Genomic DNA, 21,298 nt, shown 5'->3' with positions numbered 1-21,298 from the left:
CGGTGGACACCTGTTTATGAGTCTAACTGTGCCATTTCTTCCCCTGAGGTTGGGAAGTGATGATGTGAGGGGAAGACAATGTTTTTATGTATGTATATTGTTGTTGTTCCTTGTTTTCTATGAGAACACAGGAGGTATTTTGACTACACAGCAGCTTTTCGACTCCATGAAACTGACTAAAGAGATCTCAAAATGGCTGCTGTGCCCCACCTATATGACTACTCAGGAAAGGTAGAAGGAAGGCAACTTAAAAACACATATAGTGACTTCTATTTCTCTGAGTTGTGTCCAATTTTCAATACAGAGTAGATCATGTGACCTTTATTAGAATCTCCCATGTCAGACAGCACAACAACAGGAGAAATGAAAGATAACATGCCACGAAAACCAGAGCAGTTGTTTGGATTGTCATATTCATTTACAGCTAATTCATAGCCAACCTCTACAACTGTATTTTCGAGCCCGTGTGAAGCATCTTGCAGCTCATTTGGCTGAGATTGAGGACTGAGAGAGCAACATGTTTTAGTGTTGTCAGAGACCTTGCCCACGGTGCCTTCCCCAGAGCTTGCCCGCCATGCAATGAGGTAGACAAACACCGTCTTTGATCATCCATCGAGAGACGACCAGTTCTTCCTCCTTTTGATTAATTCCTGAAGGAAATGATAATTTCTCTTGAATGTATGAATATGTTATGAATAGTGGAATGAATCAAAGAGTAAAGGATGATAATTAATTACAGCGCTATGATAAAAGGCTGTGGGTGTTATGACGCAAGCTTCCTCCATGTCATTATGAGAGGCTCCGTAATTACCTTTCTGCACGAGCCAGCGCTCCTGGCGGTGCTAGCGGTGAGAGTGCCGCTCACTGAGTGAGTCTAACGGTCATAAAGCTTTTCCCTGCCTAATTGTCTGAGGGGCTCTATGGCACTTTCATAGATGAGGGACTGCGCCGTTAGGAAAAATGCTCAGCGACGCTACAGCTTTTCCAGCTCAATGAAGACAGATCTTCATCATGGGCTAAACCTTGCGGCTATTAGGTACAGATTGCTTGAGTGGATGGCTAACTCGGGAAGGTGGGGTCGGAATGAATGAGCAGCAGAGTCACGCAGTCTGATGCAAAGTGGCTCGTAGACTACGTACAGTTTTAAGAGCAAGCTAGTGTTGATTTCTTTGTACATTATGGGCTCATATTTCTGTACCAATAAAGCGGATCTCTGCATTACAGTTACCTCTGAATATTCCCTTTGTGTTATTATTCATGCCCTACCTTATGTAAGGGGCATTTACGACACCCTCCTACTCTTCTCACTCACTCCCACTCTCCCATCCTCCCCTGCCTCCCCCCTGGCTATGACCAGACTGTTCCATACTGGGCTGACGAGGTATCTCTAATGCCTGTCTCAGGCTCATTGAGCAGCAGGCCAGGCCCAGGATCTCCAGGCCATTACCTATTCACAGCACGTCCAGGCCTCCAGCCTATTGTGGGGAACATAATGGGCTCCAGGGCCATGTAAACCACCGGCTTTCTGCTCCTTTTTTATCACTTGTGTCCTCTTCATACTAAGGAGAGGGAACGAAGGTGGGAGGCAGGAAGGTAGGAGAGAGAAGAGAGAGACAGAGGAGAGAGGGAGGGATGTGGGGGGCGTGGGAGTGTAATTGGACATTAGATAATACCTTCCTTCGGTCTTTCACGTCCTCTGCATCTCCAGAGGGTGAATGGCCTCGCATGTTCTCCACATAAAAGTTGCTTTGACCCAAACTTAATGTGCTTCTGTTCACTTGCTATTTCAGGCTTTATTACTTTGAAGTTTACTTTTATTGATTATGATTAATCAAAGATGAAAAAGCTTATCTGTGGATATTGGATCAAATATTTTCTGTGTTACCACTGCAGCTTCTGCTCATCTAATACTCAAGTCCATACATCGACCAATGAAAAAGTCAGAGGCTTTTTTAGCCCTATCTTGAAGACACGTGTTTTTATTTAAGAGCCAGTCTAGTTTAACTTCACACATCCACTTTACATCAGACAACCATTCAGCAGACTGTTTGCAATAAACATCCTTTTTTCATATTCAGTTATGTACTTGTTGCAATAACTGTTTATTGACCCATGTTGGCTCTAAATACTTTTAAAGTGAGCCTGTATAACTTTTGCTCAGCACTAGCTGCTGTGGACACAAGTGACAATTACAGAGTAATGATAAATGCTAAAACGCAGTGAACACAAAGTGAATTTTAAACAGGGTGAGATTGCCTATAAATTTAATGCAAAGAACTAAGTGGATGCAAGCAAATTAATTTATGCTAGCTAGTGCAAAATAAGAGCAATTTTCACCTTTTTTTTAAGGTAGTGACAGTGGAGAGAGATTGGAAATGTGGGGAGAGGGACCAGGGGAATGACATGGAGTAAAGGTTGGAGTTGGCTTGGAATTGAACAGGGGGCTCATTGCTAGATGGCATTTGCGCCAATGTGGTAGATGTTTTTACCACTGACTGTATATAAAGGTGTTTTTATAAATGTCGCGCATAGTCCTAAACATTGGTTTTAATACAATATCTTAGCAGCAATTGAGTCTTTCTAACTCCCAAAAAGAGGTAGAGCAAGAGTGGAGCTAAGGTAGGCCATACAAACATCTCTGAGCTGCAGACTGTAATGACGTCACCTATTTGTCATTCAAAGTGGCCGCATACTTAATTATGCATAACTTTATCTTAAACAGGTAGGTTAGGGAAAAAAGCCACCCCGTTCTGTTGTCAAAAACAGGAAAATTGGCTATAGAGATGAAACTGATTTTTGTGCCATGTTACTGGACATTTTATAGGGGTTTGACTCACTTTTGGAGCCAGACTCAAGTGGCCATTTGAGGAACTGCTCTTTCATGTTGGCTTCTTTTTCCAGTCCCGGAGGTTGCCTCTCAACTGCTCGGCTATTGGGTCGCCCCAAAAGAAGAGTAATATTAGTGATTTTTACCACAGCTAAATGGTTACAGCGTATGTTGTAAGCTGCAGATAAAATCTGAATAGTTGACCATTGCTAGTTTTCTACACAGACTTATAGTATGTAAGTGATACAAATGAGGCTGTAACAGACAGAACCCTTCTGTGTGTTGAACTAAACAAGGGCACATCTTCATTTTTGTGAATTTAACTTTTGATTTGTAAGTGGATAAACGTAAAGGCCTAAACAATAATTACTGACTAGCATATTTACTTTTCTGAGGGAATCTTTTTTGTCCGTTGTAATGGCCAACATTTTAAAAGTGAGAGCATTTTTCTACCCAAATACAAATTTGTAGCTCAACAATTTCTGAAAAACGTCATCAGTCTGTTTCTCAGAAGCTCAGACAGTAACTTTTAAAGTGAAATGTCATTAATTTAGTGAATGACAACATAAACAAATCTAGCAGTTGGATGGCAGTATTTCAGCTGTTGTGCACCATATTTCAGCTCCATATTGGGTCTTTTGTAGAAGTTTAATATATCTGACTGCCCTTGTTTGTTTCCTGTGTGGTGACTGATTGTTGTGATTCTGCTGGGTGTTTTTATGCTGAGACGCCTCAACCTTTCCATCAGGCTTCCCAGTGTCAGTCTTATCCTTCCTATGCTGTGCTGTGATCTGATGGTGTGTGTGTGTTGGCGTGTTTGTTTTCCTGTCCTGACTGATGCCCTGTCTGAGCGTCCCAGTTGGGTGTATTCATCATTATGGATGCGTGTTTAGAGCCAGGGATGCACACCAGGTAAAGAAGAGAGGGGGGGTGGTGGGGTGTTATAAATAGGCACTTGGCTCTCTAGCCATGTGGAATTGATGAGTTTCAGCACATTCTGCTCTGCAGTGCCAGGTTTAATTTCTACCGTCCTGACAGCACAAACCTCAGAGCCCAGAGACGTCACGCCTGACTGCCACTGCTGTGCAAATGTTAGCCATGTTTGAGGATGGACGCACGCATAGTGCTGGCTGCATCGCTCCTATTGGGCGTCTGACTGGGTGTACATCCGCTCGTCTAAACCCCTGTCACCTTAAGAGACAGGCAATCACATTGCCCTCCTGACCCCTGACCAAACAGACATCCCCCCACAGCACACAGTAACTAATCTAAGGGGCAGTTTCTAAGACTGGCTTGCTTCAGTCTAACATGGTCTACGAGTTGTTATGAGAGAGGTGAGCCTCCCTCCCCACACCTGCTCCCTACAGGCACTCTAAGTCAGAGAGCAGCAACACTAACAGCGGCAGTAGCACTGTCTCTGAGATTCTCTGACTCCTGGCTCTCTCTCAGCTGCTGGCAAGAGCACAGTCAAATTAGCCAATAAAAATGTGTGAAATCGGTGGCTCAGCGCCGGCGAGGACATGCCAGGAGAAATAAACATCAGTGCTCGCACAACCAGGAAAAGCTCATGTGAGGAGGAAAAGGCGGAACGGGAGAGCTGCTCCGCCAATTCTACGGCACGATTCTCTGATTTCAGGCGCAGAATTGGAGCTGCACAGACATAGTCAGAAAGTAAAGTTGTTTCTCCACTCCACTGAACACCGAGACCCAGCTTCAGATCAAACCGGTGGCAGCACAAGTCAGAAGAACATGAGCTTCTGTCAGCGGATACACAGCCCTCACTTTCTGAAGTGATTTAATTCCCTCTGTTCATCTGCAGTGTTCCCCCCCTCCTGAAACCTGGGAATACCAGTCTTCATTTCACATGATGCTCGGCTGTGAAGTTTAATTTCAGCAAAATCTAAACACGCTAATTAAATATCATAACTTTCTGAGGAAGGCTCTTGTAAAGGTACCTGAAATTTTAATTTAGACTTCAAAAGAGCGAAGACTTTAAAGCAAATCTATTGTTTTTCATTTAGACTTGCAATTTTCTTTTCTCTGCAGTACTGCAGTACGTAGTTATGATTGATCTGGTAATTAAAATATGCAGAGAGGGAAAAATATTAACTGCTCCTTTTTTCACTTTCTTTTTGTTTTAGAAAACAGCAGACACATTTTCCTTCTCTTTCCAGCACAGATAATTACATTTTGCACATTGATGTTCTTTACACAGCATTCATCGGCCTCATTATTTTTCCATTTTCATCTTTCTGGTGAGAGATCGATAGATTGATAAAATGATGGAGCCTATCTTAAATAATGCAAGCAGAGAAAAGTTACACTTACTTTGCTGCTGGCTAAGTGTTTGAACTTTTATTCTTCTTTCAAATTGTATTTAATATCCCATGAAGGTAGATCTTGCAGTATTACATGCTAGAGTAAAACATTTATTTCCATTTCTGCTGTCCCTCTACAAAAAAAGAAGAAAAAAAGATGCAGCTCATCTCTACTTTTAGCGGGTCTATGGCATATGGGATGATGCTTGTCAAGGCTAATATCCTAAATGATAAAGAAACTGGCAATTCAAAGAAAGACAGTGTAAAGTAGGGCAATTAGTACCTAGGGAACATTTTGCTAGAAGAGATAGCAGCTCCAAATGTCACATGCACAAACATTAGGACCGATTGTTTATAATATGACCTGACAGTTTGGGTCTCTTTAATATGGGATTAACTACAATACTAATTAACATGTGGCTCTATTAAAACAAGCAGCTGCGAGTGAAGTTACTCTCTTACCAGGGAGAGGAGCAGCTCTTCTGGTGTACACCACACATTAAAGTGTTGCTTTTTTACCACAAATCAAATGTGTTTTTACACTTTTAAGAGAGCTGCTTGTTTTATTCTTATTTTCTACTGGAAATACGACATCCTAAATCACACCCGCCGCCCTTATATATCTAAGCCCACAGATCAGAGTGTTCTTTGCCTTTGTCACAAACAGATATATGTTTTAAAGTCCCACTGCGGGGCTCTCTGTTTCATCAGAGACATAAAGTGGCCACAGTGGCCTGAGGAGAGTGTTAAACACATCCTCAATTAAAGCAAAGCAACTTTGCATCTCCTCATGATTTCTCCTGCAGTCCCCTGTAATTGGGTCTCGGTGGATTTAGCGGGAGAGAGGAGAGCTCCAGCTCTTCTTCAGGAGTGAAGGGCCCTGCCTGGAGTGGGGCTGAGGGGATGGCCAAAGGGAAAAAGCTGCTGATCACCAGGCTCTGGACACTAGCAGCTGGCAGGAAGGAACATGAGTCTGCTGCGGCCAACCGGGAGGGCAGGTGGAACGAGAGAGCTCAAGTCTTGAACAGAGAGGCCCTGTTATTCAGTCAGTAGGAGATACAGAGATGGAGCAACTCCCTGGGGGACATGAACGTGGAGGGTTTTGTAGCACTGTGTTAACCATTAAATTGTAAACATTCTACAAATAAATATGAGGATGACAGTAATTTCTGTCACAAAAGATTAATAGGAAATCAGTCAGTTACATTTAGATTTGCTCTAATACACAAATAATACACAGAGTTAAAAAGTGCCGCTTTTTAACCTCATTGGGTACGTTAGAGAAGAACTTTAGAACTGTGAAGGAAATTAAATGAAAATTGTGCAAAGGTTTCCATGAAGTCGTTAATATTGTTAACATTTAGTGTATACTATAATGTTGAGCTGATTTGTTATTTATCTAGATATAGTTAGTAATAATCTAAATAGGCTGAAAAAGCAATAATTGTTTCATTGTTTTCTTCAAAATACCAAACCTCATAGGCCTTCTTACATATGAAGTCACACACATCCTTGAACTGTGTGTGTGTGTGTACGTGTTTGTGGGTGTGTGTCTTCTTCTGGCGAGACGTGAAGGACAGCCGAAGGTGCGGTGAGATCCAGTGATGGGCTTGTTTTATTACATCTCATATTGAGACCAATCTCTGTCCATTCACCTGAAGGACAGCCAGCTATTCCCTAACTAAATTAGCCAGCCGCTGTGGTGTGAGAGGGCCTCCACAGGCATGCACAACACACGCTGACACACACACACACACACACACACACACACACACACACACACACAGACAGGTACAGGCAGTCATGCAATAATGTGTTTTTTTTTCTTCGCCTCTTCACTCGGGCAAGAACTCGAACTTACATGCATAATCGCTTGTCCTGTCACTCACTTTCCCTCTCTCTAACACACACACACACACACACACACACACACACACACACACACACACACACACACACACACATACTCACTCCCGTGTTGATGGCAGTGGATGTGGGGTAATTGCAGTCATTGTGGCAGGTTGCGTGTTTGTGCCCCTGTCAACGAGGCCAGCAGACCTCCCCCTTGTGGGACCATGTGACACAGATCTCAGCACTATAGCATACCTGGCTATCACACCTTACCGTTGTGTGTGTGCCTTTCTGATGCACCTACCTTGAATGTAGCGAATGCACGGGATTTTAGTTGAGACCGCATTCGCACTGGTGCTGGGAGGGTGAACGTTCCCTTCATACGTTCTCTTGCCTAATGAAATTTCTTTTGTACAGACTTTTATATCAGACTTTTGTACAGTCTGATATATATACAGATACATATACATATATACGTATACATATACACATATACACATATAGATATACACACACACACCTATATGTATGTATATATATATATATATATATATATATATATATATATATATATATATATATATATATATATATATATATACATATATATATGTGTGTGTGTGTGTGTGTGTGTGTGTGTGTGTGTGTGTGTGTGTGTGTGTGTGTGTGTGTGTGTGTGTGTTGTTCACTCATGGTGGATGTTCTAATGAGGCAGAGCCTGAAATAGCAGTGGGGCTAGCACTGCAGAACTATGACATCCCATGTGAGAATTTGCCCAAATCACAGTGGCTGCAGCCGTGCGTCAGGTTTCTTTATTTATAACCCGTACGGAATTGTCCTACACTCTGAGCATATGGAGGGTTATGTAACGCTCAGCATCCAATAGATAACCACTAAAGTCAGGTCCTATATATAAGGCTTGCTGAAGACTTGTTTCTGAGGATGCTTAGGATTGATTTAGCGCTCCTGGATGTCTGCTTCAGTGATGTAACAAAAGGAATGGTTACTGTAAAGCAAAAAAAATAAACAACAACAACAAAACATTCCTTTTAAAGAATTGATTCACTCATATCTCTTTTCTTTCCTCTTGTTGTATTTGATTGTCAGTTTTTGAAATTTGTGCAAATGTTTTGGGGGCATTAGATACTTAGATTCTTATCCATCATGCACCATCATCAAGAAGGTGTCAAGTCCTTGTCAAACTCACTCTGCAACATGACCATGAACATACAGCCAGATTCATAAAGAGCTGCCCTCAGTGACCAACAAGAAATGCTGCAACAGATGGTGTGACCCTTAGGATCCTTATCTCAACATCATGGAGTTAGTCTAGGATTATATTTAGAGACAGAAGACACCGAGGCAAAAGCTCAAATCTATTGAAGAACTATGGCAAGTTCTCCACAATGCTGGAACAGCTTACCTGCCAAGTACCTTGACCAAGTGTAGTGAGGTGCACTAGTGTTGTTTAAAAGGCAAGGAAGGGTCACATCAAGGTAGATTAGATTGAGGTTTTATTTTCTGCACATTTTAAGACGTTGATTTTTAAATAATGACATTATTTGTGAAATCATCTTCATTTTACTTTTAGCATCAACAGCTTTGGCACAGCACTGTCTCTGAGATTTTAGCCTCCATCCCAGTACAATGGGATGGATGAATAGAATATTTTTGATGGTCCTCACAGCAGTGGAAAAAAAGGAGAAAAAAAAACAGGTCTTTCCAGAAACAATGTCCCTTTTACTCAGGATAATCCACAGACCCTACTGTCAGCGTATTCTATTGTGCATTCTTTCTGCCAGAAAAAGAGAAAAAAAAATAGTTTCATTGAACTTTATCTACTTTCCACTGAAAAAAGCTACTATGAAAATTGGTGAAAGTGTGTTCTGTAGCTCAGTGGTTACCAAACACTGAAGACTCTCAACGGTGCCTGGATGAATCTTAGGGAACAGAGGATGATAACTAATGTTGACAAAACAGATGACTTTTCTCTAAAATTTGTTTGTTTCTTTCGAAATACTGTATACCATTTAAACCTGAATGTGGACAGGTCACTGTTTGCTAAGATTGTGGAGCAATACTAGATATGCACAATGTGGAAAAAGATTCATGTAGAAATTGCTTTTTACCAAAAAGATAAAAAGAAATGTTGGGACCCAATGAATTTTTTAATATAATTACTCTTGTGCAATACTGAACCACAAATGCAAATTCATTCACCTTCCATTATATTGATAAGTAATAAAATTACCATAGCAAGGGGAAAGATTTTTTTCTTTTGAATTTAAGTAAACTGACTTTTAGAAAATGTTCACAAAATTTTAATGTTTTAATTTCATCAGTTGTTGGAAGATATGCATTTCAAAACGTCAGGTCTGCTGCTCATCTGATTAGCCCTCATTCAGTCAGATTGAAATGCCACCTCGTGCCTGTCACAGTGTATATGAGTGATCAGGCAGAATGCTGGTCACTACAATCATGACATCAAATGCCTGGCAGCAGAGGTCAATCAGTGTACATTAACCGAACAGAGCTCATTTGTTTTACAGCTTTTAGTGGCATGTTGGCACCAGTGTACATGAGTTTTAGGCTGGCATCCAGCGGGCATGGAGGGCCTCCCGGCAGAGCGGGAGCAGGATGGGTCTTGGCCAGCCCTCTAACAGAGGAATATGAAGGGGATAGAGAGTGGGGTGTTAATGTCTCCCCTTCCCCCGTGTTCACCCATGTCGATGATTTATGTACCTGAAATGAACTGCTTTACAATGGTTATTCCTAAATACTTAAAAGTTTTTAAAATGACAGCCAAGTCATTTCCAGAAGGATGTTAAAAAAAAAACATTTCTGGAAAATGTTTGCTCTGTAATCCAGTTCTTTCTCTTCTCTCTCTTTTTGGCCACTCCACTTTTCAGTCTTTGACTGCTGACATGACATCAGACTTATGCATTAGTGTGAGTTGATGTACAGACAAACGCATAGACACATAGTTCAAAGATCACTCTTAACCCTCACCTGGTCCTAATTATAGCGAATGAATCCACATTTCAGTGGCACTCTGGTGATCTGTCATCAACGGGCCCTCTCCAGTCTGGCTGGGAGTGATATCTCTCTGTAAAATATGTATGACATCAAAAAGCCTTAAAGGTTATTACAAATTAATAATGAGTAGTGGGCTGAGAGCAGTAAAAAATAGCCTTCCCTTGGTGTCATGTTTAAATGTTTAATCTAACATGCTCCAGTATAAATGTGGACTGCCTCCCAGCAATATGTGCATGGGCCCCAAGGCCTTGCCAGACTGCCAGGGGTCTGGAGAATACAAACCCAGACCACCAGGCTCACATGTATTAAGATCGACATTCAGATTAGACCGATTCATGCAGACGTGAATGATCATCCGTTTGGAGCCGTCATCTGTTATCTCGAAATGGCGCCTCTTCATCTGTGCGTCTCTAACAGCATACAGAATTATAAAAACACTAAAGGAAGCAGTTTTACTCGCATCAAGCGCAAATTCTCTGTAGACTCCGAGACATAGAAAAGCTCTTTCTGAGCATTTCTCTGAAGCAAGTTGAATCATTGGCCCTGAACCCCCCTCACAGTAATGTCTGAAGACACTGTACAAAATTGCCTTATTTATGCCTGTAATGTAAGCTGTCTGTTCTAGTGTCGCTCATTCTCTGTGGAACCAACGACAGTGGCAGCCAAGTCTGGAGTGAATTTGCCGGGCGACTACCTGGGAAACATCAACAGTCATTAATTATGTAAAACTCTTCTCACAGTGGGAGCAGAAAGAGCTGCATACAACTGCAGCGCCCGCTCCTATTAGACTCAATGTACTCTACAATGAGCCCCCACTGCCTGGGGGCGTGGAGGGATTATCAGCCTACCGCCACGACCCCCCATAGAAAGACACACACGCTGTACAGTATGCACTCACGCACTCACTAAATGTGACGTTCTATTAAGTTCTGCACCAATGTATGCTTGTATTTAGCTGAGCAGGAGAATAACACAAATCTCTGTGCTGTCTCTCCTCCCTAGTCACCCCATCATTCACATCTCTCTTTCGCAGGTCCTATTTCTTTCTCCCCAGCAATTGTGTGCTTTCCGGCTTTCGTACTACAATGAATGAAATCGGCAAATCTGACAGGACAAATGATATGCCATGTTTGTCAGAAACGCTGGGTAAGGGGGCTGTTTGATTGTTGATAGTGCTGCCACCAACGTTACGCTGGTCTCCTCGACTTGGAACCAAATTAAGCACAGAGCCGTCGTTCACAGGGCCTACCTGAGATCTTCCTCCGAGCTCTGCAATTGACAACAGCAGATTTATCAAGCAAATAATGGACCTAATTTCTGCACCATGTGTTTCCAATCCATCTTCTGTTAGCAACAGACGTGGGATTGTTTGGCAGACTTCAAGTCATCTCCGCAGCACTCATTCCTCCGTCAGCTGCGCTCTCCTAGCCGTGGTTCAAGGCTCGTTCATCAGCGTTGTTCTTTTTAGCGGATGCGGCTTTGGCATGATGTTCCTCCATGCTGAAACAAAGGCAGCGCTGACACCTGTAATTAATTAGGCTATTATGCATTCCGCAATGATAATTGCCTCACTGGAAAGTCACCAGCCTTCTAAGAGGGAGAGAGAGGAGAGGTGGATAGAGAGTGCTATCCATCATAGTGGAGGGCTCTCTCTCCCTCTCTCGCTCCCTCTTTCTCCCCTCGTGTCATGCTGTCTCACCTTGACTAGTGTAGGCAGGGCAAGAGAAACACTGTCAACATGTGTCTGAGGGCGAGATATGCAGCTGTGCCTCCCCCTTGCCAGAACTGCTCCACCAGCGGCCTGCCAGGGTCCATCCACTCCAGGGCTTTGGCTCACATTGGCACAGTTACCCATGACACCCCATCTGTTGTAGCTTTGTTCACTAGGGCAGTACAGCGCCGGGATAATGTCGGCACTTTATTTTTATAATTAGCCCTTACCTACACTTCTCCTCTTAACAGTTCTCCCAGCACTGAAATCTAGTCCAGGTGCACTCATTATTACTTTTCACAGCCCCCCCTTTCAGCAGTTCAATCGGTGCCTTCATCTTACCCTCGGCACGCCCGCACTCCCTCCCATCATGCCATGATGGATACATTTTCAGCAGGCACACTTTCCTCAAGGTTTAGGTCATTCGCTGCATGAAATATTTGAAAGAGCATGCTCAAAGAAAATGACAACTCCTGTCTTTTGAACTACAAAGACATTCAGAAAAGATTTGTTTTCTTCGCTGCATTTGTCTCTCACCGGCTCTTGACTTTGACTTTGCTATGACTTTGAGGTGTTAGCGCATAGTCTGGTGCTTTTGAATTTTGTTAAGAGGGCGGGTAGCACAGTGGTTCGGCTGCCTGTTGATGGTGAGAGGGACCCAGAAGGCACCTGCTGCGTGGTGGAGACAGCAGGCCCTTTGATCTCGATGTAATGCCGTGCCATGTTCTGTCTCTCATGCAGTTCCGTGTGCCACGTCCATCGGGATTACATCAGCTCCACCTTGATGTGTGGAGATCTGCTCTCTCTCTCAGCTTGGGTCATTATCAGCACTCTCCACTGGGACACTGACCCAAGGTCTCTCTTGTTTTACGTCGCCTCATATTCAAGTGAAACACCTTACATCATATCTTGATGTGCCTTTTCATCCATGCTAGTGGCATGGCTGTAGGGTGCTGGTCTGCCGGTCCGTCTGTCCACTGCTTTGGTCCAGATTGAAATATCTAAGCAACTATCAGATGAATTTCTGTGAAATGTGCAGATATTCACATCAGCCACCACCATTCCGTTGACATTTGTGATTTTGGGTAATGTCTTTCTCTCTTCAGGAGGAAATGTAAACTTTTTGGTGATCCACTGACTTCTCGTCTAGCACCATCATCAGATTTAAATTGCAATTTGTCCAATACAGGTTAATGACTAAATTTCCACAAAGCTGGTGACATTCTTATCAGCCTCACCATTTTTTTGTGTATTTTATGCTAATGAGCAAATGTTAACATGCTGACATGCTCAACTAAAAGTATGAACATGGTCAACAATGTACCTGTTAAACATTAACAATGCTGTGATCATGTTGGCATGATCACATTTGTATTTAGCTCAGAGTGGGACTTTAAGTTCCTACTGTGCCTCCATTCACTGCAGCATTGAAAAACCATTCAACCATTCAATACAAGAGAGTCTCTTGCGCAAGGCTTCCAGGCTACCACGAGTCGAGTTGTATTTTCGCTTTGAATTTTTCACTGCATCATTGCAGCATGCACTCACATGAAGAGTGGATAAGTGCTTCAAAAGAATATTGGTGTGGTCAGCTTCGGCCATTTATTTGGCTGAGACGGCAGCTCTGCAGTGGCTGAGTGGCGGTGGCGTCGGTCTGTTGTGAGCGTGGCTAGTTGACTGACAGGCACCGCTGATTGGAATTGACGTGGCGACGAGATATGTGTCAGTGCTCTGACTGCTCATCTCACCGGGCATCCAAAGGGGGCCACAGCCACCGCCATGCTGCCACCACTGCTCCGAGATGGGTGTCACCATGATTAAATCTGCCCTCGAACACAGTTTGTGTGCAGTGTGCATCTGCGTGAGAGCAACTCGATGTTTGCATGCTTCCAAGTTCAAGTGTGTGTGTAGACGTGGGTGTGCGTGTGTGGGTGTACACGGGTCTCTCAACGTCCAGACTGTATTGCAATAGTGTTTACCTCTGCCCCTCTCCTCCACCCACTCATCAGTCACTCCTCACCATCTCATCTCTCTACTCCCGCCTCTCCTGTGAACCTACACTCAAAGCAAAACAAATGCCAGTAGTGACAGCTGCACAAGTGCTGGGTAGCACAACTAAAATATGATCTTTTCCCTGCTGCTGAAGAGAAAATTATAGTTTTGCATTTGTTTTTTAACGTACATATTGCATGAAAGAAACTGGAAGCAGGTAACTGAGGGAATGTAGGTTTCTTACTTGATTATTTATGCAGTAACTAAATATTGATGTGCTCCATGAGTGACTCATGCATTAATGTCGCCAATCAGCTATTAAGATTTATTTATTAATTTTCTTTAATCATCCACCTTTATTTAAGGGTTGCCTAGTAGACTTTATTAAGTGATATATGGAATCATTTTGCATAATACACAGCTTTTATATCTTAAAAATCTGTTGGATTTCTTTCATTTTCTTGTATGCCTTTAAAAAATTTACTAAATTGATTTAGCAAGTGAAGAGATCTTTGGAAACATTTTGATTTTAAAATTTCACAGCTCCAGACTATTTGCTTTGCTAACTTTGCATTATGACAAAAAATTATAACATGGATGGCATTATTCTCAATGCATGTATGTTTGTTTATATTAGAGCTGAATGAGTGAGTTGATTAATCAGTCAATGCAACAATATCATGATGCCAACATCATTTTGTTGTTTTTATCAATCACTTGTGATGGATCACAACAATTTTACTATGATTTGGCCACAGATATCAGCACTGGGCTACCCCATGACTAAATTCATCATATAACAGTATGTACTGTAGCTACAGGGCTAGTCAAGTTAGCAGTTAACGTTAACAATGTTACTTGGAGCCATTTCATAGAAAGAAATCGCATAACAGCAGTACATGCGACTAAATGTAACTGAGCAAGCTAAATGAGCAAAGCAGAGACGGGTCATTTAAATGTCTGGGCCATGGACTGTCCTGTGCTGGCAGCCACCTGTCATTTAAAGCAGCCACACCTTTAAATATGCATAACTTTAAACCTCAATACAATTTAACTGGCTGAGCTATGCAAAAATTCACCCCCTGCACAGTTGTCATGAACAAAGAAATTGGCTTTAGAGACCAAAACAGTTTTTGTACCAGGCTTTCAACATGTATTTTTTTGTTTGTTTGTTTTAAGGGAGCTGCGCAGTGACTTGGTGGTTAGTACTTTCACCTTACAGCGAGAAGATCCCTGGTTCGCGGCCCGGCCTTCCTGGGATCTTTCTGCATAGAGTGCATGTTCTGCCAGTGCATGTGTGGGTTTTCTACAGATACTGCCTTTGCTCTGAGTCAGCTGGGATAGACTCCAGCCTCCCTGTGGCCCTAATGAGGATTAAGCAGTGTATAGATAATGGATGGATGTTTGTTTTAAAGTTAATATCAAATTTCTGGCGATTGACCTGTTTTTGGAGCCAGACCCAAATGGCCTTTCAAGGAGCTGCAGTTTTGGACTTTATTGCAAGTAAACAAAGATTTTGCAAGGCACTGAGGAAAGAAACCTACCAATACAAGACCAATGTTTAGTGACTTAAAAAAAATTAAGAACAGACAATGGATGGTATACATTTCAAATGGGATGATAATTAAAATTAGAGTTTTGAAATTGGAATATTTTACTAATACAAATTTCATTGAAAAAAATTCTCAGTTTTTGATTTCTGTGCATATAGTAAATAGAGCATTGACCATATTTTGCTCATTTTCTTGACACTTGTAATAACTGCAAGGACTGAACATTTGTCAGGAATCCAGTGGATTCTTCTTGAAGGTCTTGTGACAAGTGGTGTGGTGGAAGTGGGCTTCCCACTGTTTTGTTCTAATAAGCACAGAGCGGGACTGGGGTTGTTGTGACATCCTGTCAGCCTGTGGGCTGGACTGGCGCTCAGTGAGCAGCACAGTAGGATGGACTCCCTATGATTGTGCACTGACCTTTGCATCATGGGGAAGATGACAGGTAATTTAGAGGCCTAAGGGACTGTGGAACCATACATTTGCTGTCCCCAAACCACCCACAGCACCGACCACATTCACCTTGAGATGGAGGCAGTGTATCCATGAGCACAGCTGGCACACACACATGCAGAAAACAGAATTAAATCACATGCTGTGTACACCCATGCACAGATGCATATGCAGACATGCTCCAAGCATTCACACATTTATTTGCACACACACACACACACACACACACACACACACACACACACACACACACACACACACACACACACACACACACACACACACACACACACACACACAGTGCAAGATCTGCCTTGACACCCGCCCAACACCCCTATCATTGTTGCATGCTCTAATCACCTGCATCATCACAGCCCATCCTCAAACAACCAAATCACAGGGGGTGGCAAACTGGTAAGGCAGAGGGGGAAAACGATGATTTAGAGTGATAATTGCATAATCACCAGTTGTGATAATTGTAATTGATGACTGTATAATTGCTAATTGCTGCGCTCTTTATGGGAACCTCTCTTTTCTGTTGTCTCTCTCTCTCTCTGTATGTCGCTCAGTAGCCCTTCACGCTGCTTCCTTTACTTCAGTCTAGATCTTTTCTCTTCTCCATTTATTTCTCTCTCCTCAACACATGCTAGCTTGTTCTCATGCACGCACTGATACACACACAGACACTCACTAGTGGGTACTGTAAGTATTCTCAAGGGCTTATCAGTAAGTATTTCCCAGCAGCCTTGTCCCAGAGGCTGTGCTCTGCCCACTCTGTTGCTGCGTGAAGAGTTATGGAGGAGCGCTAACAGGTTTCCTTTGTCTCTCTTGCTACTCTGCCCCAGGCTTTACTCCTGCTTGTAAAATCAACCTGCGGCCAAGCCCATTCCCTCGGTAGCCATATCCTTTATCACAAAACGGGTGAAAACAAAGAATGCACTGTGAGCCAAAGTGAGGGCCGGAGCCATATCTCGCAACCAATAGAGGAAGAGAGTTTTGCCAGTTGTAGTCCTACCTCGAGCCGACCTCTCTACACAATAGCTCTATCTGCTCATATGTGCTAGTTTGAGACTTGTGGCTCAAAAACCACATTTGCTTGACTAGAGGTGTATTATCATGGACATGAAGATGACTCTGTGATCAGCCTACATTATGCACGACAACTCAAAATGCTTTGATGATAGCAAGGGCGGGCTGGGGGGGTATCAATACACAGAGTGGGTGCTTACGTGAGAAGGCATCAGACAGGCTTGTGATTGATGTCTCTGCTAGTGTCTGTAGGCAGGTTAATGGTGTGGTTGTGGAGGTAATCTCCGTGTTCTCTCGTTAAAGGATGATGGAGGGCCAGGGGACCCTGCATATCTCTGAGAGATGCCCTAGCTGTTGGCTTCACAGGATCTCAAGCTTTTTACATATGCAGTTGAGAACCTCATTTGATGTATATGCTTCAGAGAAAGGCAGGCCAGCCAGCAGACTGTCAGTGAACAGTTGATGACTAGCGGTGGGTTCAGACACCCTTCTGTAGTGGCCATGTAGTTCAGATGTAAGCTCAGGTTGCTAACAGTTTGTCTTGGTGTCACAGATTGCTTTTGGTTTGCTCACTGGCACACTGAAGAGTGGAGAGTTGTTATTGGCTAAAAACACGCTGTGGTTCACCAAATGGCCCCTCGTCGCCGTAAAAATGATGCAAACACAAAAACAATCTCTCATCAATGGGGGTAAAGGACAGCCTTAGCTGAAGCAACACAAATTATTGTTGCACTCATAACCTACTCATAAAGCTGGCCATGGTGTTTATGGTGCCAGTGTGCTTCACACATTTTCACTGCTTGTGAACCAACACGCCAACATTAATGTCATGTCCTGGAAGGACAGGAGAGGTGGGTGGGGGCCAGATGGAGGTTGGTGGGTTAAATTGGGGTAGAGCCGAGTGAAACAACAGCATAGTGTAGTAGGGATCTGGCTGAGAGCTGCAGACTATTGCATCTGTATTGATTGGGCTCCAGCCTTTTCCATTTTCCATGAACTCCTCTGAGCTGCTCCAAGTGGGAGTGATGGGGGGGATTTGCTTGATCTTTATGATATTTCTTTAAACATGATGCTGTCGTTGTGCCTCCCTGGGGAAGACACCAGTCATTTCCAGTAAATCAATGGCTCGCCGTTGTTCACTATTTTCCACACACCTTATTTATAACCTCACTAAACAGCCCCAACACACAGCCAACATTCTCATAAGTGTTTTCAGCTTGCGTGAAATGAACAAAATGGTTGTTTTTCAAGATGAGAAGCGGCCCGGCTCAGACATACCGCATGCTTGACCCTTTGTGGTGGAGTCCATCGAGCCGATTCGACGGAGGCTGTAATCAACAGTGACAGAAGTGACATAGACAATAGATGACAATAATTTGAATTCCATCTGCTCTTGGAGTGGGGAGTCATTTGGAAAAGCCTGATCTGATTTACTGTTGCAGAGGACGTCGAGATGCAGCCACATCCCGTCCTCTGACTAACAAACAGGCCTGAGGTCTTAGCAGGAGGTGGGAGCAGGGTAACCCACATACCCACTAGTGCAGGTGCCCTCTCCATGGGGCCAGGTGGTGGCTAATTCGCTTTCTTTGTCCCTCCTAATGAATTGTTAATTGGTTTGCATCACCCACCGAGCCGAGAATAACAGGTGCTGAGTGCTGCTGGTGATGGAGGCCACTGGCGAGCCTCCTTGCACACACCGGCACCTACATTTAACAGGCCAAATGTCACCTCACAACATGCAACAGCTTGGCGGTTAAACAGAGAGGATATGATCATAGTTTACGCCTTGTTTCTCTAGTTGTCACTGCTCACATACAGTAGAAACTCAGCCTTGGAATTGTATTTTTTATGCACGAGCTGTGAATTTCACTGTATTTCTCTGTTACGCACATGTAGAAATGTTTGTTTGGTTTATTGGCAGGAAGCTGTGAGGTTGACCTTTGCTCTCGCTACTGTTTATTTATTGTGAGCAATATAAGATGTTGAGCGTGTTCTGCTCTGTGTAAAAGCATCAGTTTAATGCCATAAAAATAAATATTCTGTGCATTGTAAGTTTGACATATGCCAGAAATACATCATTCCATGTTTACCTTAATGGCATCTTCTCCCCTGCAGGTGGTTGCTCTGAACAAGCGCAGTAAGGAGGCAGAGTCTGCGTTCCTGGGAATCTACAAACAGCTTATCGAGGCCCCAGGTGAGTCTCCCACTAAGACCAGAGATGTGCATCTTCACAAACAACAGCAGCAGCAGCAGCAGCAGCATAAACACCACACTTACTTCCTGAATTATCTTTCGTCCTTCAAAGATCACTCCCTGGAGATCAATTCCCTATCAAACCCACCACTATCAATGCACCATGTATCATGTATATATGAAGCCTCACGTACCAACCAAAAACTAATTTTCCTGCCATAGATAGATATGGTGCAACAGCACACGGATATAAGATACATAAAACCCTATACCCTGTGGCTCTTATCTATTTTTCAAAGTCTGTGCTCTCAGAGTGGTTTCCAAAACTCTGCGTGAGGCCACTTCAAAACCCAGCACTGGTCCTTGAGTGTAGCCTGGCTGAGGAGCGAACACATCCTTGAGGATCTCTGCCGCTGATTGTGGAGGACCAATTAAAATCCCAACTGAAGTCTGGCTTTGTGTGGAACGCAGGCCTGATGAGACCAATGGGGGAAAAGGGAAAAAAGGGGCAAAGACAGTAAGTTAGAGCAGAGGAAAGACATATTGTGTGTTTATTCAGTTGTTATTTCAGTGCCAGGGCACATGTACTGTATTGCTCTTTGTTGCAGGAGACAGCAGCAAAACGCAGCCCAATCTCAGTCTAGATCAGAGAAACACTTGTGGCAGGAGTAGAGAATGCTGTTTACAGATTCAATGAATACAAGATAAAAGTCTGCGTCAGAGAAATAGCGACGGCGGCAACTGACTTTTAAAGGTCTCCATTTTTCCTTGAAGTCCCCTGCTTGATATTGCGCCACCACACACGCACACATACGCACTCACACACTTTGAATGGAGTTATTTCCTTGATAAGAAATACCGTTCTTTGAAGATGTATTCAGTTTGATTTTCTGACCTATACCTTTTATGTCAAGGCCTTAATTCAAGCCCAAGAGCATCTTGTGGGAGACATTTTGTCCCAAACTTCTGTCAAGTAGCAAATAGAGTCAACTAAGAGTTATGTTATGTTCAAGAATAAAGGCTTTCAAATAAAAACAAAGACCACTGTCACCTTAGATCAACTTTTATGTGCAGAGTAAAGCATTTGTTTTCAAGATGCTAAATACTTCTTGCCTCTCTGTCTCTTTGTATGCAGTGTAATTTTTCACACAGGCTCTGTGTGGTCATTATATTGAGCATAAAGTTGTACACCTTCCTGTATCAGGTTACATTGGGTGACATAGCACAGTCAGCCTCCTACCTCCATTTAACTTTACCATTACAAAGGGAGTCTGTTTCATTGTATCCCTGTGACTCGTACAAAGTAAAGCTAGTTGTTTTCATTTTCAGTAAAGGTCAGAGATTTAGCGCCCACCATCAGGCAATACACTGCTTGTTTTTCCTAGAGAGGATGATTTAATGATGTCATCATAGTTATATTAGTCCTACATTACTTTTCATAACTCAGCCTAACAATGTAAAAGGTGCTTCCCAAATTCTATAAAATTGCCATAACTACATTGTAAATTCTGTATTTAAGTTTTGGAAAGAAAAAGCAAGATATTTTGGTTTAGTAAGTTTCTAGCATCTTGTTCTGACATACTCAGTAAGCTAGCTTTGCCCCGCTGACTGCAGTCATCTCTTCAAATCCTGAAGTCCAAAATGGCAAACTAAAGCATTAGTATTGCAGATTCTCAGATTCGGAACAAAACAAGTTGATTTCTAATTATAGTGTTAACATTTTTTTAACATAATCTAGCCAGTTAAGAAGACACAAAATGTAACAAGTGTATTCCTCCTGTTTTGGCTGAGGCTACCTTCTCACTCCTTCAGCCTCTGCTGCAAGCTAGGACATCTCACAGAAGTCTATCAAGGATGGTTTAGCAGTTGGTTATTGGCAACTCTGACTGCAAACACTCAGAGTCCCATGTTCCTTTTTGGTTAGTTGAGTAATTGCAAATTTGCATCACTATGGTGTATTCACTAAGACAGCCCTGGGAAGAGCAATGACTAAAACAGCTCCTTAAAGTTGAATCTTTACTAAATGCCAGTGAAAGAAAATAAGTACATTTACTCAGGTACTGTTACTTTGTACTTATACTTCATCATAATTCAGAAGCAAACACTGTACTTTTTATTCCACTATTTTTTTTTTATAGCTATAATGCACACAGATGATACTGATGTTAATGTAACTGTCATTAAGACAGAAAACAAGCTGTAAAGAAGTAATGGAATGCTGCTTGGATTGGGAACTGAAATTTCAAATGAAATTTTTTTGTCTCTGTTTGCTGCTGGAAAAAAGTAGTTACGATATTGTTCAGTATTATTGTGGGGGCCTTCTTGTAGTCTTTCAGCC

The 21,298-nt window shown here is 42.7% G+C and overlaps 1 protein-coding gene across 2 annotated transcripts in view; it reads left to right on the top strand.

Moving 5' to 3' along the window:
* Window positions 1-21,298, top strand: part of cux2b (cut-like homeobox 2b) — an 88,523-nt gene that overhangs the window by 40,263 nt on the left and 26,962 nt on the right. For both annotated transcript variants that reach the window (XM_023268130.3, XM_023268131.3), the window contains exon 4: window positions 18,883-18,961. In XM_023268130.3, coding sequence (XP_023123898.2) covers window positions 18,883-18,961 — 79 coding nt within the window. The remainder of the gene's footprint in view (window positions 1-18,882; window positions 18,962-21,298) is intronic.

Source organism: Amphiprion ocellaris, chromosome 6 (genome assembly GCF_022539595.1).
Source record: "Amphiprion ocellaris isolate individual 3 ecotype Okinawa chromosome 6, ASM2253959v1, whole genome shotgun sequence".
NCBI lineage: Eukaryota > Metazoa > Chordata > Actinopteri > Pomacentridae > Amphiprion > Amphiprion ocellaris.
The sequence above is the reverse complement of the archived record's forward strand: the minus strand, read 5'-3'. Positions and strand labels throughout refer to the sequence as shown.